General features: G+C 38.5%; 2 protein-coding genes across 9 annotated transcripts in view; one reads left to right on the top strand and one right to left on the bottom strand.

Moving 5' to 3' along the window:
* Positions 1–2,128: 2,128 nt before the first annotated feature.
* On the top strand, positions 2,129–24,678 carry rufy3 (RUN and FYVE domain containing 3). Of its 8 annotated transcripts, none has more exons than XM_076165211.1 (19): positions 2,129–2,558; positions 6,544–6,717; positions 7,224–7,341; positions 8,973–9,074; positions 9,301–9,424; positions 10,680–10,744; positions 10,849–10,914; positions 11,012–11,081; positions 11,793–11,882; positions 12,995–13,078; positions 14,662–14,829; positions 15,526–15,623; positions 16,779–16,898; positions 18,156–18,286; positions 18,398–18,467; positions 18,567–18,594; positions 18,756–18,833; positions 19,653–19,739; positions 20,600–24,678. In XM_076165211.1, exons 1-19 carry the CDS (start codon positions 2,333–2,335, stop codon positions 20,660–20,662), a joined length of 1,962 nt encoding a protein of 653 aa, XP_076021326.1. In that variant the 5' UTR covers positions 2,129–2,332; the 3' UTR covers positions 20,663–24,678. The 8 variants fall into 8 exon arrangements, with proteins under 8 accessions (XP_076021326.1, XP_076021329.1, XP_076021325.1 ...); XM_076165212.1 differs by adding an exon at positions 4,381–4,537 and having other exon boundaries at positions 2,387–2,558; positions 19,653–24,678; XM_076165213.1 differs by adding an exon at positions 4,350–4,537 and having other exon boundaries at positions 2,471–2,558; positions 19,653–24,678.
* A 1,609-nt stretch (positions 24,679–26,287) lies between these two features.
* grsf1 (G-rich RNA sequence binding factor 1) overlaps positions 26,288–27,406 on the bottom strand; it is an 11,831-nt gene continuing 10,712 nt past the window's right edge. Inside the window, exons 9-10 of the mRNA XM_076165142.1 lie at positions 27,029–27,080; positions 26,288–26,923 (exon numbers count right to left, since the gene is read on the bottom strand). Of these exons, the coding sequence (XP_076021257.1) occupies positions 27,031–27,080 (50 nt within the window). The 3' untranslated portion in view covers positions 26,288–26,923; positions 27,029–27,030. The remainder of the gene's footprint in view (positions 26,924–27,028; positions 27,081–27,406) is intronic.

Consider the following 27,406-nt stretch of genomic DNA (forward strand, 5'->3'; position numbering starts at 1 on the left):
CCAATTCTGCACGGAGTCCTGCCACCTGCAGAACTTCTCAGATGAGGAGTACAGGGGCGTCGTGGACTCCTTCGTCGAGTGGTGTGAGTTGAATCACCTGCAGCTCAACACTGACAAGAAGAAGCTGGTGGTGGACCTCCGCAGGAAGAAGTCACCCCCCACACCAGTGTCCATCAATGGGGTGACTGTGGACCCAGTGTAGGTATTCAAATACCTGGGGGTTCACTTGGACAACAAACTACACTGGACAAAGAACGCTGAAGCAGTGTACAAGAAGGGACAGAGCCTACTCTACTACCTGAGGTGCGCCGGTCCTTCAATGTATGCAACACCATGCTGAGGATGTTCTACCAGTCTGTGGTAGCCAGTGCCATCCTCTTTGCTGTTGTGTGCTGGGGCAGCAGGGTGAGGTCAGCGGACGCCAACAGGATCAACAAGATCATCAGGAAGACTGGTTCCGTCCTGGGGGTTGAACTGGATTTGTTGGCGCTTGTGTCGGAGAAGAGCAAGTGTGCAAGCTACGTAGCATCATGAACACTGTCTGTCACCCTCTCCACCAGGTGCTGGCCTCATACAGAAGCACCTTTAGTAACAGACTCCTTCCTCCCAGGTGTACTACTGAACGCCAGAAGAAATCCTGCACGTTATTTTGTTTACACTTCACATAGTTCTTACTTTATGTTTACAGAACGTACTGCCACTCATTCTGTGTCATTATCTTATAGTATTATTATTACTATTATTATTTATTTATTTATTTATTATTCTAAATAATAAGTTAGAGTAATTATCATTGTAATAGCATAATGATAATATATAATTATTTGTGCTTATTATTATTAGTATTATTGTTATCATACTGTAATGTTTTTTGCACTTCTACTGCTGAGCTGACCTGGTCCCTCCTCATCATAAGCATTTCCTTGTATTGTGAACCCTGTTTTAACTATACATATGATCAGTGGCGGTCTGTGCATTTCACACCTAGGCCTTCTGTGGTGTCCATTTTTAGCAAGTTTGTTCACTAAACAGCGCATTGTCGCAACCAAAGCAGTGTCATATAAGAAACGTGACGATAAAGACACAAACTACTCACTGAAAATCTACCTCGGGTCGGGGGATGGACAGTGCGGACATAGGGATCTGACGTCTTTGACCCATCTGTGACCGCACAGTTTCACTATCACTTATAGTATATCGCAACACGTCGCTGTATATCATATATACCACACGTGTATGCTGTACAAGTTGTATATATTGTAAATACTCTTACTTTCCCAGCCAGATGCACATTCTGCACTTTGTAACCTTTGTCCTCCTTATGTACTTTATTCCTCTATTGTATGTACTTTATACCCCTTATTGTATGTACTTTGTACCACTTATTGTATGTACTTTGTACCCCTTATTGTGTGTACTTTGTTATCTTGCATGCATTCTTGCACGCTTTTCTTTGCACTAGAGGTGATTCTTTGTTTCATTCTCCACTGTACTGTAACTGTTGCACAGGAATTTCCCTCAGGATAATAACCTTTTAACTTGTCTTATCTTAATAGGGTGTTATTTCAAATAAGATTAATTAAATTGTCAATATATTCCTTTTCAATAAATGAAATAAGAAAACGTCTTCATAAATGTTCAAACAAATGGTCAACCTGAAGCCATGGTCTACATTTTACATAAAATAAAATAAAACAAATGCACTTGTTTCTCCAAAATGACGTAACTCATTTGGAATATACAATATATATTTTTCATATTTCATAATGAATGGCAGCATAGTAGCTACATTGAGCACAATTATGTGTACATTTTAGAAATGTACTTCTTTGACTTTGTTGGTTTGAACAGTATTTATATATGAGTTATTGAACTGAATATGTTTCAGGCGATCTTTTTTTTAATCATAAAACTTTATTGAATTTCACCAATTTATTGAGGGGAAAATTATTCAATATGATTAATATGAGTTTCTATTTCAAATATGTATATAACAAAAGCTAGTTGAAAGCTGTTACGAGTTATCTGTACGAAGGTTATGTAAACCAAAAAGTGCATTTAAAAAAACCCAACATAATTCAAGGTTATTCTCGACGTCTCTGCTAGGCATGTGACGTCATGAAACAAGGTTTACGCTGTCATGTGTTTTTGTTTTTAGTGCGAGGTATCGCTACACCCTCCCTCCTGCCTTCGCACTGAAACGTACAAATTGAGTAGACAGCTTCGGTTGTACATGATCAGGCCAAGCCCCACACGTACGATAGCTGGCATACTGACACGAATGCTGACACAGACCCACTGATCACATGAGGCGGGTATAACCGGAGCCAGGATGGCGGAGCGAAATACACCGCCAGAAAGTTCTTGGAGACCAAATCGACCAGATGAAAACGGACTCTTTGACAGTCCGGATGAGACTCTCTCTCCGACTTCAGTGATATACTTTAAAGAAGCTTTGGACTCTTCAAACATAAGTATTGGGCAGGTTGAGTTAATTCCTTCCAGTCCGCTTCGACAACATGACTTCCACATTCAAACTATCGAATCAAAACGCAGAAGTAAGTTCCAACTGGTTTGATATTGTCTCACTATTCTGCTAGCATGGTGTAGCCACCATTACTTCTGTAACTCTTTTGGTTGACCGTATTTCCTGACTGGAGAGCCCCGCCCGGATAGGTTAACAATATTAACACTACCATGTCATTTCAATAACAAACTGCTTCCACCTACATGACTTGAAGAATTCAGTAACTGGCTATTCATAGCAACACGACCCTTAGCATCAGCACTTCCGGCTGTACGTTTACGTTATTCCGAAGGATAACGTGCACATTGGCGAAAAGTATGACCGAAGTACTAATCTGTAACATCGTTTGGCATGTCAGGCAGTAAAGGCTAGCAATCTCCAGCTATTATAAATATGTGTGGCTAACAACCTTACTGTCATAATGCAGAATTTTGGTAGATTGTTGTAAATCAATAGTAAGGCCGTTTTATTCTGTTAGACCAAATAGTCTCGATTGACCTAAGAATTGATTATATTTCTCGTTGCCTTTTGTCTTTTTAGTCTTTGTATTAGGACTGAGTGATTACTAGTGTTACTGGAAAATTATAATTTTTGGCATCACAGTAATCATTTATTATTAAATAAGCACCAAATCTAGATGCTGTCCTCTTTTGGATGCTAGCATTTATCTCTACAGGCAGGGACCAAGATACTGAATGAAACAATTCTTGTAATTCTGTAAAAAGAAAAAAAAAAGAATGCACACATTGTTTGTCATGTTGATTAATTAAGGGGAAAACGTCAATATTTGATTTTGGAAAAGCAATCTGCCAAAAGTACTGAGAGTGTACATGTAGCACAGTAATTAATATGTTAAATTATAGTCAGGTGTTACTGGGCAGGGGATGCTGTTGATGCTTGAGTGATGGATGAGTCCTTTGCTACATCATCAACACTGATGTGTTACTGGAAAATTATAATTTTTGGCATCACAGTAATCATTTATTATTAAATAAGCACCAAATCTAGATGCTGTCCTCTTTTGGATGCTAGCATTTATCTCTACAGGCAGGGACCAAGATACTGAATGAAACAATTCTTGTAATTCTGTAAAAAGAAAAAAAAAGAATGCACACATTGTTTGTAATGTTGATAAATTAAGGGGAAAACGTCAATATTTGATTTTGGAAAAGCAATCTGCCAAAAGTACTGAGAGTGTACATGTAGCACAGTAATTAATATGTTAAATTATAGTCAGGTGTTACTGGGCAGGGGATGCTGTTGATGCTTGAGTGATGGATGAGTCCTTTGCTACATCATCAACACTGGACATGAGCTCAGGGGACCAGCCCCCATCCCAACCCCCATACTTTTTACGCATGCACCATCTGTCCACGTGATTTACCCAGCATTACTGTCAGCCATCTTGGTCAACACCCACCCAGTGCATTCACTGCGGTGGAAAAGCAGAGTGGCCAACTGCCTTGAGGTTGGTTGAGATTTCAGCCCTGTGCTCTCTTCCATTTTAAATCTCTACACAAAGGAGAAACGACAAGCTGAAGAGGAAAAGACAGCGGAGGAGGGGAGGGCATCACAGCCTCTCTCGATTCAGCAGTATTTTCCCTGGACTCATTTGAGAGAGGAGGATGCAGGCATAAAGAGGAGGAGAAGCAGCATCATTCTTAACACCTGCTGAAAGCTGTTGTTGCTGTTTTCTGTCTTGACATTTCCTCCATTGCTTTCCTTCTCTCTCATTGCTACTACTCTATTCCCTGTGATTTCTGATCACATTTGGATTTTGATCGGATTTGACTGCAGTGATTTTGGTTTTGCCTTGCATCAGCTGAGTCATCATGTCCGATCTGACACCTCAGACCGAAACTCCGACCCCCACCACTGACAAGATCACCCAGGCAGCCCGGGAGACCATTTATTTGTGCAATTTTCGGGTGTCTGTTGACGGCGAGTGGCTTTGCCTGCGCGAACTTAATGATATCTCCCTCACCCCAGACCCAGAGCCAGCACATGAAGGTAAATGTGTCAGATTAGTTTAAAGTCTGAGATGGTTTGTGGTATAGTGTAACATCTTTTAGGGCGTGGTGATGGGCAAGGTTCTCCAATCCTACATGTCTCCCAGTGAATGCATCCAGGTTTGGCTGTGTCATGTTCGATTCAGGGGAGAAGAATATGAGAGAATTCTTTCCTTGGTTTGGTAACTGTCTGTTACCAAACCAATTATACGTGCTTTTATGGTTTTAATTTAATTGTAAATAGACTTAATGGTCTGCTAAAATGGCTTTAGAAAGAACAATGGATAATGATTTGTTTTTGCAACATTAAATACGTCATCAGTCCAGTATCAATTTAATCAGTTAGTTACCTTGTTTTTATGATTGCAGGATATTTTAGTTTTTTACTGTTATCTGTTTTCTAGTAGTTACAGAAATTATTTCTGCTTATACTAATGTGTATAATAGTGTCCTTGATATGTGATGTTTGGTGTAGGTATAAAAAAGCTTCTGATAGTCACCGGCACCAAACGTTTCATTGGAAAAAATATGTTTTATGACAGAAATTGCATAGAAATCATGGCTTTATTAAAACAAGGCTGACAGTCTATTTGTGCTTACAATGGAAATTACAAGTTTGCAACGATGAGTTCTTCATTAAATATAAAATCATGATGGATGTGTTCAGTATTTATGTGAACATGTCAGTTTTGATAACAGATGGCTGACAATTTTTAAAAGCAGTAGCAGTAGAACTGGCGTGTTTGATGCAGGAAGTCAAAACACACAAGTAAATGAACAAGAGAATGGCTTGAAAAGAAGAATTGTGTTGTGGAATGCACAGAAATATTGTATATATTGTATATAATATCTAAAAACTGCTATAAAAGGGAGGAATGGTTCACAATTTTGTACTGCTCAGCTAAAAGGAAATGTTTGTTGGATGTCAATACTGCTACAGGAGGTCCCACAAGTTATTACACAGGATGTAGCATACATTCTGTATGATTAAATAGTCAAAGCTGACTTTGACTTAGAATGAGTGAATGAATAGATTAGGTCAGACCACATTTGATGATTTGATGATGATGGATGTAGAAATCCATGTAATTACAAATACTTTCTTAATTTGACACTGCTTAATAAACTAACTCGTGAGTTGTGCATTTCTATTCATTGAGTTAGTAGTGGAGAACTACAATAAGTAACTTTGTAAAACAACATTTTAATTGATATAATTTGTTGAAATCCTCATTATATCCTGATAGGAATCGAGTGTGTGTGTGTGGATGTGTTTCCTGAGGACACACCTCCAGCTCCATCTCAGGCAGGCACAGACAATCGGACAGCTTGTGCTGTGGATTTCAAACACGGGGAGACACATTTGGGACTTAAAATTATTGATGGTGATATGGATGTCAAAATCAGGGTTTTCAGATTGTAATTTGTCAGAAATTATGTAAGGATGATTCCATGCCCAGTTTTATCTTGTACAAACGTTTTGGATATAGTAGCAATGGCATTGTGAACTTTTACACCACCGTTACTGGTTGGTGAATTGCACCACCTTTAATTGGGAACTATTGCTCTACCTATAGCCTACCTACCTACAGGTTTATACAGTATATGTCTTTCCTCTCCACTCGGGTTAATGTGCATTAGTGAATGCCCTCAGCTCGAACCTCCACAGAAAATTCTTAAACATTTCATGAGCAGCGACGGACAGGGAGACAGGACAGAAAAGACTCGGAGACAACAATGAAGAGAGAAAAACAATAGTCACTGAATTCAACTGATTTCAACCTGGATGTTGCATGTTGTCGGGGAACATACTGATTAATTGTGAAATTCATGAATGAGCTTTTTTACACAAACCACCAACAATGTTTTATTTGTTGGAAAAGGAATACAGCATACACTCACTCTTGAGTTTCACCTTCACTTTCTGTATGTACCCCTTTATTTGATTCATTCCCTTGTACATGCCAGGTGATGCAATCTTTCTATTTTCTGTCTCTCTCTGTGTAGATCCCAAGGATCCCATTGCAATTGAAAGGCTTAACCTGATGAACATGGCCAAACTGAGCATCAAGGGCCTGATTGAATCTGCTCTCAATCTTGGACGCACACTTGACTCTGACTATGCCCCGCTACAGCAATTCTTTGTCGTGATGGAACACTGTCTGAAACATGGCTTGAAAAGTAGGTGTAACACCCTTCATAGGGCCAGCATCATCAAAACAACGTACACAGTGCAGTTGCAAAAGAAATGTCCTACAAGTGTAGGGAACCAATCATTTTTCATTTCAAAATTATGCACATTATCTATTGTAAGAAACAAAATGTCATTATATTACAGTATGACTTAGTTATAGCCAAACTAAACCTTTGTGAACCACTCTGCCCTGAATTTTGATTGTCCAAGCCAAAGTGCTCTCCAAAACTACAAAAACTAAAATGCAAACATTAATAACTGAACCCATTCAAAATTACAACTAAAAAAGTACTCGTGGGTACTTTGTACTGAACTCTAAACAAAAGAGTTTAAGAATATCACAATAGCAAATGCACAGATTAAACACTCCTAAGCACCATTTTTTACATTGTGCACACTGTTACTTGACTGCATTTATACAGTATGTGTCAAATGGATGTCAATAACCTATGTTCTTCCAAAGAAAAGATAACAAAATATTTTTTTTCCTCAGCCAAGAAGACATTCCTTGGGCAGAACAAGTCATTTTGGGGTGCGCTGGAGCTTGTCGAGAAACTGACACCTGAGGCAGGAGAGATCACTGCAAGTGTCAAAGACCTGCCTGGCCTCAGGTTAGTGCAGGGGGGGGGGGGCACAACAAGGCAAATGAATGAGGCAATACTTCTTTGTATAGCAGCAGAAGAATGAATGTCCAGATAACAATATTGCTCCATGTGTTTGTATCCTCTGTTATCAGGTTTGACTGTCTGTTTTTACTGTGACTTGTCGACATGGTTGTTGTTTCTGATCGGCGCTGCTTCACACACTAGTTTAGCGTTATATTAACATTTTCCTGTTCGGCTCCCAGACTGTGGTCAAGGAGCACATGTTTCGTTTGGGGCTGAAGTTGATGCGCCTTAACTCGGTCATTCTTGGGAAGTGGGCAGCTTTATTTTCACCAGTCTCTGGCACACTGTACATTTATGTCTTCATATGTAACCCGTAACCGTAACATTGCTCGTACTACCGGACTCTGCATAAAAAGTTTGGGAACCACTGGGTTAGTGTGTTATATGAAGCCCTTTTAACACATAGAACATGGCAGAGTGGTGGGATAACATCTCTTCTGGTGATTTTCCGTATTCACACATGTAACTACATGCTTGGATGAATCCCACCTTGTGCGTTTTGCGCTTATTCAAACATGCCACAATGTGCCGGGATAGACAAGGCAAGGGACACTCCAGCAGATGGCAGTTACCCAATAGTATGGATACCAACCGCCAAAAACAATCAACAGAAGAAGAATAAACACGACGTGAGAGGAGCTCTTCTTGTCCAATGCCGTTGTTCCTACAACGTAGTTAGTCTTCAACGTGAGACAAATGTTTTTTTCGTGAACTTATTAAATCAGAATGCCACATTCAAAACATTAAGAAGGAGGGGCTTGTATAAAACAGCATCTATACTGTACCAGGCAGACCTATTTTGTCTTCAGCAAGGACTGAGAGGAGTTCCCTAATTTCCGCATCAGTCCAATTCGAGGCCATTCTTTAAGTAAAAACCACAAAAAACATCTCAAATTTTTCTAGTAAAGTGGGGCGAACCTTCACCAATTCAAATACGTAATCGGCTGAGTCTTCTGATTAGTTGACTCCCTCCATATGAAGGTGTTTTTCATCCTTTATGGGACCATCCACTGTTCCTTTTCCCCTTTTCTCATTCCCGACAGAGCCACGCAAACAGTATCCCAGGATTGTCATTTGGTCTTTAGGTGGGATAAAGCTGGGACAGAATCTTATGCCATGCGCCCATTCACACAGCACCTCATGCTGGAACCATCCCAGCATTATGCTGGCATATACTGCATGTGTGAATGGGGTTTTATATGTGTGTGCTTGCGGTCCATGATGCAGTACAATGTCCACTTGGATGTAGAAAATCTTTGTGCTATTAATTTACATACAGTACTGTGGGGCCATGCCTGAATAAATTGATTTACAGTCATTGTAATCTATGTCTGTTACTTGGAGGAAGCACATTTCAATGTGTCACAGTCAGGTGTATACGTGACTGTAGTAAAAGAAAGAGTGGATTTACTGATTGATTTACTTATAATTTAAGACATTTCAATGTGCAGGTAAATGTAACAGCTAAAAATGTATAATAACAATGTAAAGATTAGGCATGACTTTCAGTTTCACTCATATAATTAATCACCAATGTAATAATTAGGTATTGAGTATTCAGTGTCTTGTCACAGAACCCCTCTAGGAAGAGGACGTGCCTGGTTACGACTGGCCTTGATGCAGAAGAAGCTCTCCGACTACATGAAGACCATCATCAATAGAAAGGATCTACTTAGGTGGGGTTGTGAAAATACTGTGTTGAGACCCATAGTCATCTTGAGCTTAGACTAAAACTAACACAAAATGTTTGATTGTTAATAGCATATGACATGACATCTATTGTCATTGGCAAAAAGTGCACATGATCCAAGACAAGATAGTAGGATACCAGTAATACTTAGAAATGTACAAACAAAAGCAGTTAAAACTGAAACTAACAGCATTTTCTCTCCCCTTCTGTAGTGAATTCTATGAGCCAAATGCTTTGATGATGGAGGAGGAAGGAGCTGTGATTGCTGGGCTGCTAGTTGGACTAAATGTCATTGATGCAAACCTCTGTATGAAGGGAGAGGACTTGGATTCACAGGTTATTGTTACTTTGTATCACAGTGTACTAAATTTATGAAAAATCCCCTAGACATACATAGGTTTTATACAGATTTCAATTCTGTGCTGGTTGTGGTCCGTTATGTTCATGGCACCTCATTTGTGCCATCCATACACTGCTCCAGGTATTTAGGTTGGATGAAATACAGAAGATTTCATTTATTTTATCATGGGTATAACAGTTGAAGTCAGTCTAATTCGTTGTCTATGACAGCGTGACTATGTTTATTGGTTTTCATCTGATCTTATTTCGTCTTCCTCAATTCTGCATCCCAAACAAGGGCTCAGTACGTCTGGCCCTTGGAACTGTGTGTTGAGATTTCAATATGTTATGTGTATGCTGGTGAGGTTGTCTAGTCTTTCACTTCAGATTTTTGCATTTAGATCACTTTTATTGTTTTGTATGGTAAACTGCTAATAGTTAAGTAGCAAAGGTCTTCCTGCTACTTTTGGAACAAATTACAATTTCAGAAGAAAATTACTACCCTGGCCACACCTTTGATCAATTCAATTCAAGTTTATTTATATAGCGCCAAATCACAACACACTTTATCTCAAGGCACCTTACATACAGAGTATTTAAAGGAGCCCAACATTCCCCCATGAGCAAGCACTTGGCAACAGCGGCTACCCTCCTTTAACAGGAAGAAACCTCAGGCAGAACCGGGCTCAAGGTGGGCGTCCATCTGCCCTGACCAACCTTCAACCTTCTCATCTAAGGTCTCATTTATTGCTATATGCACAAAATAGCTTTGTCTGACTGGATGGAAAAGTCTGGAAAAGACCTAATTAAAATCTGGTCCTATGGAACATGCATTTTAGAACTATTTCCGGTTTCACAGTTTAAGAATTAGGAACTACTATTGAAGATACCTCATGATATGGAAACAAGTCTACAAATGGGCAGGTGAATCAATTCTCTTCACTAATCACCAGGTGACTTGTAAAAAGAAAAGTGCACTTAAGTGTTTGCTCACTCACTCACTTATTTACTTCTTTTTATTTTGCCCAGACTGTAATTTACACTCCTTTCCCACTCAATCTTCTCATATGATAATGCAAATACAAAATCATAATATTACACTACACACTCTAAATTGTCAAAAAGTGCAAACATTACGCATTGGCTTGATATGTTCTTTTATATTGGCATTTATATTACATGGTCTGTTTGGTTTGTCCTATATGCTGATTTAAATTCTTCTGTCTTAATCTTATTCAAATGACTTTTGCAGGTTGGTGTAATAGATTTTTCAATGTACCTTAAAGATGGTGGACACAGTAACAAGAGCGCAGAAGGGTGAGTGCGTCTGATATTTAACCACATTTGTTGCTTTTGGCCCATAAAGCCAAAAAAATTTGATCTCACTGTTATTTCAATTGTTTGTTTTCCTTGTTATTCAGCGATGGTCAGATCACAGCCATTCTTGACCAGAAGAATTATGTGGAGGAATTGAACAGACATTTAAGGTAGGACTGTATCAAACTAACTGGCTGATGCTATCAACTCTGCTCAGCAGCCTGGTGAGATCTGTGACTAATATGTTATTTCTGTTTCGGTTCATAGTGCTTCAGTAAATAACCTCCAGGCCAAGGTGGATGCTCTTGAAAAGTCCAATACAAAGCTAACAGAGGAGGTGAGTCTTGCAAAGCACACTATGCTTATATGCCCTTTGGAAATATATTCTCTTTTCCCTTTTTTTTAACACAAGCATACTAACAGATAAGCTAATTATAATAATATTCTTCAATTTTACCTTACAATATTACAATATGACCATTTGCATACCGCATGACTTTTGTCCACCCATGAAATAGCTAGTTATGTCACAGCGTTCTTATTGAGCATGCAATAGGTTTTCACATGTTGCATGCTCAGTATATGTATGGCTGTCCCCAGCATATCCAGGGTTTGTTCAGCCTACCAAAATGATCGTCAGGCCAAATTAATTGTGTGTACATTTATTCAATTTATTGGCTAAAAGGAATGTAACTGAGCACATTGAAGAGTCCATTTGAATGAACTGTAACTAATTATAACCTGATGCTGTTGTTTAAGCAATTCCAGAAATTTCAATGGAGCATAGCAATGTCTCTGTGCTGCTGAACTGAAACATTGGCTTTGTCTCATTTCATGAAGACCACCTACATTATAGACACTATATATATATATATATATATGTGTGTGTGTTTCTGTTTGTGTGTGTACTTTTGTTTCGATGATATATTGTCACCTTCTTAAACTAATGGCCTATGTCACGTTTCAATAAGGATGTAGGCAATTTTACCAGAGCTCTTCTTCATTCACTTGAATATCTGTCGTACAATCTGCCTTACCTTTCCTACAGCTTGCAGTTGCAAATAACAGGATCATCACCTTACAAGAAGATGTGGAAAGAGTAAAGGAAAGCTCATTTCACCTTGAAACTGATAAGAAGGTAAACACAACATGTTAACTAGCAAACACTGTTTCAGATTCAGAGGTACTGAACTGTATCCCTTCACACTCTGCTACAAACTGCCACTGTAAATAAGAAACCCAGAGGGTAACATCATAAGCAAAGACACATTCATAAGGTCACTGGACCGACCTGCTTAAGCTATTTTGGAGGTTTTTCCGGGACAAACCATGTCTAATGAGTAGTTCTTTTATCCCTGAAGTTCTTTTATCTACCTTTGTTGAACACACTTATTGTAAGTCGCTTTGGATAAAAGCGTCTGCTAAATGACCGTAATGTAATGTAATGTAATTAATGCGGAAATGCATACAATTGAAAATTGACATTTGTCAAGATTTACAGATGTTAGGCAAGATCTGCTAGCAGTAATGTCACCTGCAGTATAATACTACTACATAGGTGTCATATTATGATATGATTATTGTAGGGAGTATTTATTGAACATGTCGAAATATACCCTCAAATGCAAAGGTGCAGTGTTTTACTTCAGCATGTAACATATTTGAACTTACCTGTTTCACACCCAAAAAGTATGAGGTAAGGGACTGTCTTGTCATCATTTGTGTTTCACAGTTATTGTCGTCTTTGTTGCCTGATGCAGCTGACCAAACAGAACAGAGGGGTGCAAAGTGTGCATTTAAGGTCCTAGTACAGTGGCTACATAACCATTGAGAAAACTGAATATCTTGGACCTCTATGAAGTAACAATGTGATGTTGAAGTAATTTTAATACCCTTTTCACTCTTGCTATAAATCATCAATGTAAATCATCAAGGTAACTCACACAGGAAGCCTGAGAGATCTTACAACCATTTAAATATCATGTCATCTTTCATAAATGTGAATAAGAAATCATTAAAATATCAACATCACAGCTTTTCAGCTACAGAAAGCGATGTGAAAATCAAAAATAACAAGCACGTCTTAACTATGTGTAAAAAATGTCTTCTTTCTGAGAATCATTTTGACTTGACAGTTCTCCAGATTAAGAAGTATTAGGAGTGGCTTTATGTGGTTGTGCAACATGCACAACTGCATTCAGTAATACAGTAACATTGTTTTGAATTATACAATGTGATCTTTTTTCCAAGACAACCAGAAAGGAATCGGGGGTAGATGTACAATGTCAGGGTGAAACACGCAGGCAGCTGAAAGAGGAAACTCTGCTTCGATTGGTGAGTTTCATTGAATTTGTGGTTATTGAATGTAATGTTAGAACTACATAGTCCACTGGATTTTGATTGCTAACATATCTCAGTAGATAGGCTTTAATGCATTAGCTGCTTGTCCTTTTCATGGTTGTGGGGTGGAGCCTATCCCAGTGGTCATTGGGCATGGAGATAGGCATGTCAATTAAAACAATATAATATTCACATTACCTTTAGTCATTATTTGTCAGATCTGGTACTCCAAAGAAATGTACATTTGAGATTTGAATATAACCGAGGCAAAAATGTAGTCCGGAGAGGACAAGAATCTAACAAGAAGCGCAGGGGTTGCCAACACGTCGCTCGTGAGTGACCAGTCGCTCCCAAAGCGTTTCCGAGTCTCCAGAAAGGTTGAAAGAACACGTACATTTGACAACACGTCGTCACTTTGTAAAGCTATTTAAATTTCTATCCAATCAAATTCACAAACATACCGTCTCCTTTTGTCACAAAACGATTATAAGCCAATCAGCTGTCAGTCCAACAAATGACGCTGCTGTCAAGTTTGGTTACGTGACACCGCAACATCTGGCCACAAGCGCACGCCGGATTTGAGGATGACAGCCCCGATAAAAGGGAAACAAATTACGAATGTGAATGGCAAGTGTGTGCCTGTCTCAGTTGCTGTGCAAACGCGTCTGTGGCGCGCCACTTCACTAAAGTCCGCGGCAACTTTTCATGGGACTTTCCGGCTGCCAGCAGCATGTTATTCCCTGAATTACAGGGAATGTGAAGGGAAATTGTGACAGTGATATGTGGACAGAGATAAGATGAGAAATATGAAAGGTATAGTATTAGTAAAATAAAGTAAAATAAGTAATAACACTTTTTATTAATATTAACACATCATATTAATCATTGAGATTAATGTGATGTGAATTTATTGAACACTGAAAATGTATACAGAAAAAAACAAGCTCATGTTGCTGAATTGAAATGCATTTTGATACAAAATGTGAGTGTTGAGTGTTGGATATCAACATTTTGTAAATGTTTACACAAAAGACGCTTATTCAGCTGGTTTGGGTGGAGAATCGGCCATGTGGATAAATGTTACGAATAATGTAAAACACGAGTAGCTCTCGGACACTTTTATTTTGTCAAAGTAGCTCTCCGAGGCAAAAAGGTTGGAGACCCCTGTTCTAGCGGAACAATAGGACGTAGGGACAGAGGCTAGAGGAGGTATAAATGCAGACAGAGTTAGATCTTTGACTGTTTTTCTAAAGACAGAGAGGGACTCAGTGGATCAAATGGAGTTTGGTTACTCATTCCACCACCTCAGAACGGCAGAGGAGAAGTGTCTGGGTAGAGATTTGGTGCCTTACTGTGATGGTGATGGAGAGATTGTGAGGGAGGATAAACCTGAATGAGGGAATAATATCAGACACATCTGATGACGGTTGAGGGTAATGATTAGTTTTTCATTGATGCCACCTCCAATAAGAAACTGCTTAGATGGGAACCTAATCAAGTGCCTTTTCTCTTTCTGAGCGTGATGTTCTACTACTCTACGCTCTACAATAATGCATATGTCAATATCGTCTTTGCAGGATGTGGAAAAGGAACTGGAGGTGCAGATTGGGATGAAACAGGAGATGGAACTGTCCATGAAAATGCTAGAGAAGGACATTTGTGAGAAACAGGATGCCCTGGTGGAACTCAGACAGCAACTAGAAGACCTCCATGGCATCAACCAACAGCTCACCCACAAGTCACAGGTAATCCTCCATTTTCTGCTTCTTCTGCAGCAGATGTGTACATGCAATAGAATAGAACAATGTTGTTAAGTCATTTCAGTGACTATCAATTGTTTTCTTTTTAGGTAGTAATGTTTTACAATGATTTTTTTTTTTGGTTTGGCACATGGTTTTGCATGTATTACAAAAAAATGTCCACATAGTTTAGCAGTGTCTGTGCCCGAGATGTATGAGAAGCAAGAGATCAAGTAGTGACAGTAAAAACGCAGAGATAAAAGAAACATATGGTGTTGCTGTTTCATTGTTTTGTTGTAATTGTTTTTAGTAAAGTGTTTTCTCTGTTAATGCACATGCTACTGGCATTCAAACAATTTAATGTAGATCCGGAAAGGTGTCACATAAACTTTATTTTGCAGTAGATGGTATTGTGGAGAAACATCTGTGATACCTATGAGGTGAAATAGAGCATCATGTCAATACATGATAGCTCTGGCTTCATTAACAGAACTCGGGGGAGTGACATTCCTAGAATTTCCTTTTCAAAGTGAAAAAAGTTTCAGTTCGTTTGTAACTTGAAAAAGTTACAAACAAAATGGAACATTTTAATGACCCAAGTTTTATGTGATGTCTTATGTCTATGGCATCCAGGGTAATTGAAAGCAGTTCAAATGAAAACACAAACATGAGCTGCCAGAATCATGACTTTGTCTTCCTCAGAGCTCAGAGGCCAGCTCTAAACAGAAGAGTGAAGTGATTGCTCGCTTGGATGAGAAAATAAATCAGATGACGGGCACTGTGAAACAACTGGAGACCAGGTGAGCAATGTTTTCCACATCTACAGAGGTTTTAAAGTTGATCTCAAGCTTGTTGTTACCTTGCATCAAAACCATTGTCTATAGTAAAAAAATATAAACTAAAATTCTGTATTCGTTTCAAACTATGTAATCATAACCTATTCAGAGTAAAATTCTAAATTGCACATATTTTGTGGTTCATTTCGTTTGTATGTCTAATAATTGTTTCAGTAGACTTGGCAAGTGGTTTAATTTACAAAATCTCCTTAAACACTGTCTCTTTTGTCTCTCTCTGTTTTCAATTCCATCTTTTTAATCATTTGCACATTTTTCATGGCTCAAACAGTGAGAAAGATTTGGTGAAGCAGGCCAGATACCTCAGTTCAACTGCAGGGAAGCTGCTTCAACTGCAGCTGTAGAGGAGTTAAGATTAATAAATCAGGATTCTAAGTAATACCATACACCCCTTCCTAATGTATAACAAAACTAGGACATTGTCTTTTCTGTACGATGCCCCTTTGTTGCTGAAAATAAAACCATCTGCCCACAAACCTCTGTGGTGTATCTCCACCATCAGCTTTGAGTAGTGTGCACTGAATCACTCCTTTTAGCAGCAAGTATCCTACATTTGACAGATGTGTTTGTCACATCCTATTTACATTTTATTTGGGAGGTGTTTGTGGAAATGACCCATTGATGCATTTTGACAAGAATGAATAGATGGCATGATGTCATTCTGTCATTTTTAGTGGACTTTCAAGTCAACAACCTGTGAAATCACTATAAAATTATTCCATAAACCTTAAGAATTCCATGTCAAGAATCTGACAACTAACAGTCCATGCTTGAAGAAAGCATCTGAAGTAATGATTTGCAGCCAACATTCAGGGTTTTGTGATCATTTAATAAAAATGAAAGTGTTGAACTAAGGCAAAAACAAGAGAATAAACTAAACAAACGGGCAATTTTAATAAATTTTTGTCTGAATTCTATGTGAACATAACATTGGTGTAAACTGTCATAATTAGGCTAATAAATCAATAAACGGTCTGCTTCATCGTCTTAAGCTCAGGGTTTCTTGCTGTCCTTTCTTTTTCAGTCCAGACTCTCTTCTGTCCCCTTGTCTTCTCATTAAGTTCTCATTTTGCTCTAAGTTTATGTGACCCCTCAAACCAGATGTAAACAGGCGGAGCGGGAGAGGGATCTGGCTTCAGAAGCCAACCGGCTCTTCAAACAAGAGTTTGGGGACAAAATTGAGAGCCTGCAGATGGAGGTGGAGCAGATGAGGAAACAGAGGTAAAGTTAATGGAAATTGTTAAACATCACTGGGCATAATTCATAAAAAATCATGGTCACCATGAAGCATTGCTAATTAAGCATTAAAGCTCCATTCAAAACATCCCTTACATTAATTAGTGTCCCATTACTGTGTGTGTGTTCATTCTATTATATATTTTTTGGGGCTTGATTGCAATATAATATATTGTGATGCCTTGTCATATTTGCTGGTACAAAACAGAGACAATCTGTAGCCTCCATTTCATTCTGGTACTACTATTAGAAGTGTCTATCTAAATTAGAATAATTCTCATTAGCAATGTTGGTTTCTGTTTATGTGAATTTGATGTCACTATCACAGTTAGAGATTGAAGAGGATAAATGTTATTTGTGACTTTCAGTTGGTCCTCCATGCACCAACAGAACAGTTCTCAAATTTTTCCTTTTTAAGAATTGTTGTTTTGCTATAATAAATATGATTCATGTTGTAGCCACTTGTGCACAAGCAGGTGGGTCAACACTATTCACTGTATGTAGCAACTGTTATTGTAAAGGGTAACAGGAAAACATAGATTATCCCTTTTAAAATGTACAGTATACCATGTGAGTATATACCATTGGTTTACAGTCATACTCATTTTTAAGTCAACGTGGTATGGTAACTACATTATGAGTAATAATTATGTAACCTATGGAGAGGATAAACTATTTATTTTAGCGTACAATGTTGGCACCGATTCCAGAATGTCTCTATATCATGTCATTTGGCACAATGAAAATGCATCGTAATTTAGGTGATAGTAGTGCTGTTTTTTAATGATCTGAAAATATTGTATTCATTTTGAAATGCCACACATGATCAACAAGTTATGTTGCCCTTTAGCATGGCTCTCAGCCTTTTCTTTGGTGGTACCTCTGGTGCAATGAGTTCCTCAACCTTTTATATCAAAATCCTACACACATAAGGGCCTTGACTTTATGCACCTTCTACTTCAGTCCTCTGTCACATACCATAAATGCAGTGGAGCTCGACCTTTATTTCATGGCATTCATTGACAATGTTTTCTGCTTGGACAAGAGGAAGGAGGATGTGTTGTAAAATAAATAGCTGCAGTTCCTCAAAATTAGACCTATGCTTGGCTCAGAATGTATGAATCAAATCCTGACAAAGACATGCAGGTTAAATTATATATACATTTTGCTTGTTTTTTCCCCGGAAAACATTTATCAATGGAAGAATTGAGGCAATTACATTTTACACTGTATTTTGTTCAGATCCAATTTAGAACTCGAGCAGACAAAGGAGAAAGGAGAAAGGCGTGAACATCATCTGGACACTGCATCCAGACTATACAGGACAGGACCTTTGAGGGAAAGGAAACACCTAGAGAACAAACCAAAAGCAAGTCCTTGCTTTCAATTGTGTTAAATCAAAAATCATTGGGAAGAAGAGTTACTGCTTTACTCTTAGTCTCTCTACAGTTTGCTTATATTTTTCTAACATCATCCTTAGGAAGCCCGAACAGTCAAAATAGAAAATGAAGAGTTAAATAAGGGACTTGAAGACACAACTCTTATCTCCAACATGTAAGAGCTCATGGTTAATTAAAATGATGAGTATTATCGGGCATTGTGTATTCATTTAGTCATTCATTCATTCTGTCACCCTCCTCTTCTTTCATGAAGGTCATTGTTGCACCATGAGGATAAACAGGTGAGATGCCAAATAATAAATCAATGGTTCACTTTTTCTTAAAATATTTAGTAACTATTTAAGCGGTGGGGTTTAGTCGTAGTACTGATCGAAGGGTTTTAAATTCAAATATTTAATGACTGACAACAGTGGTATAAGATTATTGTTTGATTTTCCTCCAGGAAGAGTCTTTCCCGGAGATTAGTCTCCCTTACGTCTGTACCATGTGTGAACAGGAAGAATCCCTTCAAAAGCTCAAGGTAAAGGAATAGAATATGTATTTGGACAGTCCACAATCCTGTTGTAGTGTTAGAGTTGTTGCCACTATGAACCATTGAAGAGTATTTGATCTACTCTTTGGCATTCTCAGCTGTTGTGGGGTAAATATGTATATGATATGTGTATGAGTTGTGAATTCAAATGTTCTGATGATACATTTTAACATTCCTCAATGTTTTGTTGTTGCTTTGTGACATCATTTGGCAAACACACCTGATACATAAAAGTAGGTAAATCACACATTTTGTTAGAAAGACATCCAGTTATGATCACTAAATGATGGTAAGTCTGGGTTTCAGGCAACATTTCTAGGGTGACAACACTGCAGCATGGAGACATTTAATGTTGTTATATATATCTATATATATATATCTATATATATATATATATATATCTATATCAGCTGAGTCGCTTCAACTCTTTGTTTTGGCAACATTGTTTGGAATTGTGGGTTTTTATTTCTTATGATTTCTTATTTTTTGTGCCATGCTAGACATGACATGTAGCTGTAAAACCTGTAGTTTCTCTATATATATATATACATTACTCATGAAGCCAAGCGGTAGGCCTATGTCAGATTGCTCCATAGACAATATAATAAAACAGCAACTGATTGATGCTGAGTTTCCTTTCAAAATCTTTGGAACTGACAATTACGAAGGAACACTTGTGGGACAGAGTATAGCTTCAGAATGGTTATGACATTGATATCTCAAAACATAGCATGTCTTTGAACTGAATAAAGCCAGTCCTGGTCTTCCTTATGCATACAATGTTATAAACCTGCCTTTTTTTTCTAGAAACATTGCAAGAACTGCAGCAAGGTTTTCTGTGAAAGCTGTGTGGCCAACCAGATGCCTTTACCTTCCTCAATCCACCCAGAGAATGTATGTGACACCTGTTACTCTGTTTTACTTCAGCAATACACTTCAATTGAGAAACTTTCACCATCTTAAAATACTACTTCACATATAGTGAAAACCTTAAGAATTATACCAAGACATTCATTCATTTTGTATAAAAAATAAAGAAATACTTTTGACTCAAGACGTCGGGAGATGGAAGGAGGCATTTTTGATCTCATGGAGCCCTGACAGCTGAATTCTGTAGGATATTTTTGTGACTTGAAATTAATTATTTGTAAATCTCTGTTGAAATGTGTATGCAGGTTTAATTCTGAGTGAGTGTGTTAGTCCAAATACCACTATAGCTATATTTTTTTTCACTAACACTCAATCATGTATGTCATGAATTATCATGATAAATGATTGGCAAAGTGGTCCCTGTTATGCCAAGTGTCACACACTGTACATACGACATACACAGTGCTATGAAAACGTTTGCCCCCTTACAGATTCCTTCTGTTTTTTTCTTGTCACACTTAAATGTTTCAGATTATAAAAAAAAAAATTTAATTAGACAAAGATAACCTGAGTAAATAAAAAAGCAGTTTTTGAATGATGATTTCATTTTCTATGGGAAAAAAGCAATCCAAACCAACCTGGCCCTATGTAAAAAAAAAAGTAATTGCCTGCTAAACCCAATAACTGGTTTTGCCACCCTTGGCGGCAACAACTGCAAGCGTTTGTGTTAACTAGTAATGAGTCTTGCACATAGCTGTAGAGGAGTTTTGGCCCACTCTTTTTTGCAGAATTTAATTTGCAGGATTTTAGTCAGGACTTTGGCGAGGCCACTCCAAAACATTAATTTTGAGGTTACAAACTAATGATCGGACATTCTCCTTCAGGATTTTCTGGTTGAGAGCAGAATTCATGGTTCCATCAATTACGGCAAGTCTTCCAGGTCCTGAAGCAGCCCCAGACCATCACACTACTACCACCATGTTTGACTGTTGGTATGATGTTCGTTTTCTGAAATCATCTGGGATCATCAAGATGTATTTTGGCAAAAGTGTGACAGACCTTTGTGTTCTTTGAACTCTCCCTTGGAACTCTTCCATCGATACCATTTTTGCCTTTTTCTTATTGTTGAATCATGAACACAGACCTTAACTGAGGCAAGTGAGGCCTGCAGTGCTTGAGATGTCGATCTGGTTTCTTTTGTGACCTCTTGGATGAGTCATTGATGCACTCTTTGGAGTAATTTTGGTGGGCCAGCCACTCCTGGGAAGGTTCACCACTGTACCACTGTTCTCACTGTGGTTCGCTGGGGTCCAAAAGCCTTAGGAATGGCTTTGTAACTTTTTTTCAGACTGATAGATGGCAATGACTTTGTTTCTCTTCTGTTCTTGAATTACTTCAGATCAAGACATGATGTGTTACTTTTTGAGATCTATTAGCAATAATCAGGCCCTGGGTGTGGTTAGTGAAATTGAACTCAACTTTACCAAAAAATTTGGTTAATCACAGTTACTTCATGATTCAACAAGGGCAATTACTTTTTCCACATAGGGCCAGGTTGGTTTGGATAGCTTGTTTTCCTTAATAAATGAATTCATCATTTAAAAACGTTTTTTTTTTATATACTCAGGTCATCTTTGTCTGATAATAAAATGTGTTTGATGATCTGAAACATTGAAGTGTGACAAATGTGCAAAAACAGAAGAGATCTGTAAGGGGGCAAATACTTTTCCACAGCACTGTAAGACATGCATTCAAACTGGCTCAATGCAAAATATCAGTGCTGTTTACAGAATATTGACAGACTTATCATCTGTCAGTATTTTGGACATTACTATAGCAATGCCCTAGTAGTTCTGACTACACTATGTACCACTTACATTTATTGTATGTGGAACAGAATATGGAATTCAGGAAGTTAATAGGTAATTTAAACTCAGTGAGAAAGCATCCTTTACATTAATTCAAATACAGATGTTCACTTACTTATTTGTCACATCAAACAAATGTATATATTGGTATGTCTTTGGTCAAACTTTGTAGTGAAGCTTGGCTATGTTAAAGTTGACTTAACATAGAGATGAGTGTGTTTGTTTGAAAGTGTTGTTGTTCATGGAAGAAAAATTGGTCTCCCGAATGAAATAATGTTTTGTTGATCACAAATTTTTTTGGGAGCAAAGAACTATAAAGGTTAGAGTGGGAATAGCATTTCAGCAAGTTACACAGTAGATACGGCACACCCCAAGGGAGTATAAGAAGCCATCTACAGTATAGTAATCATGATCAAGCGTGATTGATATATTCTCATTCTTCTCTGACAACTCTCGAGGGATCTGAGTTTTATAACTATTCCTGTGCGACCCCAGGAAGGACTGCTTTAATCAAACACTTACGAACAAACAGCATTTTAACCTCACGACAAGCTCATCTCCAATCATGTGCGCAAATCATACGCATGGCTTAGTGTCATTACAATTATACATAAACAATGATCACAAATGCTAACCACTTTAAACCTGAACATGGTCACAGATCAAATAACCGTCTTTGACCTTTAAAGTCTCTTTAGCAATAAGTCTGATTATCCCTTGAAAGTGTCCATTTGCATTGCCACTGGCTCTACAATATTGAGAACTTTATTGAGAAATGCAAGAAAGCAATGCAAATAATGAAATGTTTAGTAGAGGTGGAATGTGGGTCTAGGATAGCAGAATTCAAAACCACAAGCACAGGCTCTGAGCATATGTTGAGGGGCTTTCAGAACACCTCAGATTCCTATACAAGAAGAGATTGGAGAAATGCCACTCAGCTAAAGAAGACAGCAGTTGGCTTGAAACTACTAGGCCCCTGCAGGGGCATGAAAGTAATCATCGAGCAAGGAAAATACTGGGCTGGAAGCAAGAGTGGGCAACAAAAGGCGCTTTGGCTGGACATGAAATAAGTTAGGGTTAGGGTTAAGGAAAAGGAGTAGACAGAGTGCAATGCAACTGCAATACTGTTGCATTTCTCATTGTAAGTCGCTTTGGATAAAAGCGTCTCCTAAATGACTGTAAATTAAATTAAATTTAAAAAATTAAAATGATTGCATGGTTGCTAAAAACACTGGAGAATGACTTCACAGTCCCATAGAAGAAAGAGGGAGGGGATTTATGGGTACAATTCCAAAATCATAGGCAGTTAGATTATCACCAATATTTAAAACTATAAACAGATGGGTCGAAAGAAGGTCATGTCTAGTCAGGTTATGTCATCCCAGGGTTAGGCGTTCAGGACTCATAGAGAATAACAGACCATTTGTCAGTTTACATTACTACTGACCTTGTATTGAGCATATAACTCCTCCTCAATAAAAGGTTGTTTTAGTGAGGAGGAGGACTCAAAACTCATACAGTAGTAAGTGTTGAGATCCCCATGAGTAAACCAAAAGCTAAAGTCTTTATCTGGAATTTGGTATACAAGAGGTGGCAGCAATATTTGGGGGGAGAGAGGCACAGAAGACACCTGTTTGCAGTCCAAATTGAATGTTGGGCCAGGTAAAACAAGAGGATTTAACACATGTTGTAGTAGTAATAGTAGTAGTAGTAGTACACATGATGGGACAACATAATTCAAAGTGTCGAAATATGGAGACCGATGAATATGTGTTATTACAGAAGCGAGGGTGAGAAGTCTTAGGTGGTTGGGGGCCAAGCAAGTCAATTTACCCAAGCAAAGGATCGAGAAAGATCAGCACAGATCCTAATTTTCAGTATGCGGTGTATAGAATGTTTTTTTAAACATCTTGAAGTTTCTACTCACATTCCAGTCCAGTAGTTGGCGGTAATTCACCTATCAGTTGGAGTTCAGTCTCAATAAAAAAAATTAGTAGTATGGGGCTGTTTTTCAAGTGATGATTCTCAACTTTAGCTACGGTCCTGGTTTGTTTTGATTACATGCCAACTCTCCTCTTGGTGTGAAGAGATTCACTCCCATCACCAGTAATGACGTCCCCAGGTTGCATATTCTTTAAAGAGCAGGTAAGCAGCACCCTGCAGAGGGCAGATTACCAGCTCAAACTCATGCAAATGGATTCTCGTTGATTGGAAACACTAGTCCAGAACAAAATGAGTAGCACCGGCGCAGAGACCCAGCAGAATAAAGAAAAGAAAAGCAGCAACTGACGGGCTCTTTAGAGCAAACAATCATTTTTAAAATTCCAGTTAAAATTTAAACAGTAATTATATCAATTGGAGGGAATTGTACCTGTACTGATGGCCTCCCTAATCATCACACTTTACACCAATCAATCAGCTATGTTTACAACTTTCATCACCCAGTGGTTTGATGGACCTCTGGGGACTTTGTTACCCCTGAGCCAAAAAGTTCTCTTCTTCCCCCAGTTACATCAGTCATTCATAGATATTCATAGATAATAGTGTCAACCCTTGTTGTTTCCTCTTATTAACTATATTATAATGATGATACATTTGCAGCCCTGTCCATTGATTACCATCGTTGCTACCCCGGATAAATCAAGTCAACTAAACTCTTTGCAAAAAGAAAATATTACTTTTACATCTTTACTAGCCAGATGTCATCTCCAGCTAGAGTGGAAATCTCCTAACCAGATCATAGTGGCTTAATGACGAGGGGACATACTGATAAATTGTTTCACAAATGGCAACCTTTTATATCATACTTCACAGACTTGCAGGTCCTGCCTGACTAAAGGCTGGTTTGTTGAATGCTGTAACTTTCTGTCTGTAATTGTATTGTTTGATAACAATAAGCAAGGATAGGGTGTATTGAATGTTGAGGTGGCTGTGTTCCTGGCGTTTGTTTGTTTCTTTTGTTTCCCTTTGTGTGTGCTACTATGTGTTACTGAATACATAATATTTTCTTGTCCTATCTGATAAAAAGTAATTCTAAAATGTATAACCACATGATCAGTGTGACATCAGCTGATATAGTCTTCAATAAAAAACACTTGGGAAAAATATGAGAGGTGCAGTTTGTACTACGGAATACATTTTGCAAATTACTCAGGACACTCATTGCCCAATGATTTTGCCAATGGTGTGAACAAGAATGTTCAATCTTTTTCATGCCAAGGACCACTGCTGTAGATCACTGCCGGTACGTGCGCTGGGAGCGTAAGTTTGAAAGTTGAAAAGTTTGTGTGTCTGAAACGCTATGTGATACAGTACAGTTTACACAGCATAGCACATGTTCTGTAGCTACTATTGCACTAAATGGTAACACTTGAAAACGTTATGCAAATATGCAACTTGTTTGTTGAAATGTTAATAAATGGGAGCTTCCTCAAACAGCCGCCTCTTTCCCGACAATCCCCTCTGTGCACGAACCCTTACATATGGTAATTAAACATTAAAAAAAACTGCGGCTTATAGTCCAGTGCGGTTTATATATGTACACATCATTCAATTTAGCTTCTGCGGCTTATAGTCAGGTGCGTCTTATAGTCCGAAAATTACGGTACACTGGATTGAGAGCATAGGTGGAGCTTCTTCTTTCCTCCAACTGAACAGTTGGATGCACAGTTCTCATGTCTGTGAAGGTTTTTTGTGGACCCTGCTCGATGTGACGGCTTAATTCTGCATTTATGTTGTCACAATTGTTAAAATGCATCCAAATGCTGCTTTTTTTCCCCAGCTGTCACTCTGCTTCTCTCTGTCCTGCTCTGTACCTGTAATAGACCGTCAGCATGCCCCGCCCCTCCCTGCTTGATGTTATGATCCTTGTCTTCACGTGAATTGGTGGAACGGCAAAACATCAGTTCAAACGTTTGGTCTTCCCCGTGTTCATGGCACGGAAAAGACCAAACCCTTTCAGTCTGTCGTCTATTACGTTGCAGAAAAAAAATAAAAACTGCTCTCGGACCGGAGCCGGCTCCCATCGTTGACCTAAAAGAGCCCCTTTTGAGCCGGCTTGTTCGCGAATGACACATCACGCCACCTGCTAGCAGCCGGAAAGCCCCGTGAAAATTTGCTGTGGTCTTTGGTGAAGTGGCGCTCCACATACGCGTTCGCACCGCAAATGAGACATGAACACACTTGTCGTTCACATTCCTCATGAAAATAGTATATTTTGTTGCCTTTTATTGGGGCTATGTTCGGGGTGGTCATCGTCAAATCCGGCGCGCGCTTGCTAGCCGAATGTTACGGTGTCATGTAACCAAACCTGACAGCAGCATCATGTGTTGGACTGACAGCTAGATTGGTTTATAACGGTTTTGCAGCAAAAGGGGGCCGGATGTCTGTTAATTTGATTGGATAGAATTTTAAACAGCCTTATCAAGTGACGTTGTGTTGTCAAATGTGCCTATTATTTGTACCTTTCGCGAGCTTATCAGAACCTGGTCGCAAGCAACCTGTTGGAGACCACTTCAATAAAAAAACACAGTAATCAAATGGCAAGTGTCACCATTTATCAGTTGGCTTTATCACTGCTACACTTGACATACGCAAGACTGCAAAAGAGTCCAACTACAAATACAATTAGCGTAACATATTTAAACAGAATTAGCTAGCTATGGATAGCTTGAGAAAATGAAAATAAGTCACAATTATCACATATCAGTATCAATAATTTCATTAGTTTTATTATTTGAAGTAATGTTACATCATCGTCAATCAAAAGCAGTATCATTCTATTAAATATGATTTGAAAGATTTTCAGAGAAAATTGATGGTGTCTGGTTTTGAATTTTAGGTTGCCAACACTTGGCAGTCTGTCTGTATCGACTGTATGGGAAATGGGACGCAGAAAACGTTTTTCTGGTTTCATGAGCAGTCCCAGGAACACACTTCTCAGAGGACAGTTGAAAAGTTCTGTTCCGATTGCTTGGTTGTGGGGGTGTGTCGGGTCTCCGGTTGACATATCTTCCCTTTTTGTTTCTTTCTTTTTTGTTCCTCCCGTGTCTCCCCCCTTTTCTGTTGCTCCTTTTCTCCCACCACAGCCTATGATGCGTTCGGAAGCTGCCAGCACTGTTGTACAATGTCTTACTTTAAAGTACATTACATTAATTATAGTAATCTAAAACCCTGTAACCAAACTATTGTGTCATTTCTACATAACCTTTGATGGCTGTGGCATTCTGCTGTCGCCCGTTTGTCATCCCATTGTCTTAATTAACATGAACATTACATAACCTTTTTCTCTTCAGGGTTCGCTTCAGTTCTCCTCTCACTCCATCTCTGCCTCTCTCCTCCCTGTATGTTATAATAAATAAATAAATAATCCACATATGGCAATGTGCTACACATGTGCTTCACTTGTATCACTTTGGTACAGAATACAATTATTCATCACCTCACCTTTATGTAGAATCTTCAACAGAGTTCAAAAATAACTCAATGTATCTCGACCCTAAAGACAAGACAGTTAAATTGTCACAACCAGAAAAACATATTTTAGCATTTATCAACCTCCAACAGTTTACATGACACAAGGTTTCTAGAGATTTTCTATCACTGTAAACCACAATGTAGTATCGTCACTGAGCGCATTATGTAAACTATGGCGCTGTATGATTGCTGCTTCAGTGAACACCTTTCAAAGGATGACTGTAAAAAAAAAGTAGTTAGAAATATACTTGCTCTAACTACAAGAAATGTATGTGTATTTCAATTGCAAACATGTCCTCACCGAGGACAATGCATCACCGACTAAATACATTTCTATACAGAGAACAC

Source organism: Genypterus blacodes, unplaced genomic scaffold (assembly GCF_046128005.1).
Source record: "Genypterus blacodes isolate CSIRO-AG114 ecotype Tasmania unplaced genomic scaffold, CSIRO-AGI_Gbla_v1 ptg000141l_1, whole genome shotgun sequence".
In the NCBI taxonomy this organism is placed as follows: Eukaryota; Metazoa; Chordata; class Actinopteri; order Ophidiiformes; family Ophidiidae; genus Genypterus; species Genypterus blacodes.

Coding starts and splice junctions, on each gene's coding strand:
- rufy3 (XM_076165210.1), top strand. CDS start 2,333: ATGGCGGAGCGAAATACACCGCCAGAAAGTTCTTGGAGACCAAATCGA. Junction 16,899..18,155: donor GAGCAGATGAGGAAACAGAG/GTAAAGTTAATG, acceptor TATTTTGTTCAG/ATCCAATTTAGAACTCGAGC. Junction 18,834..19,652: donor AATCCCTTCAAAAGCTCAAG/GTAAAGGAATAG, acceptor TTTTTTTTCTAG/AAACATTGCAAGAACTGCAG.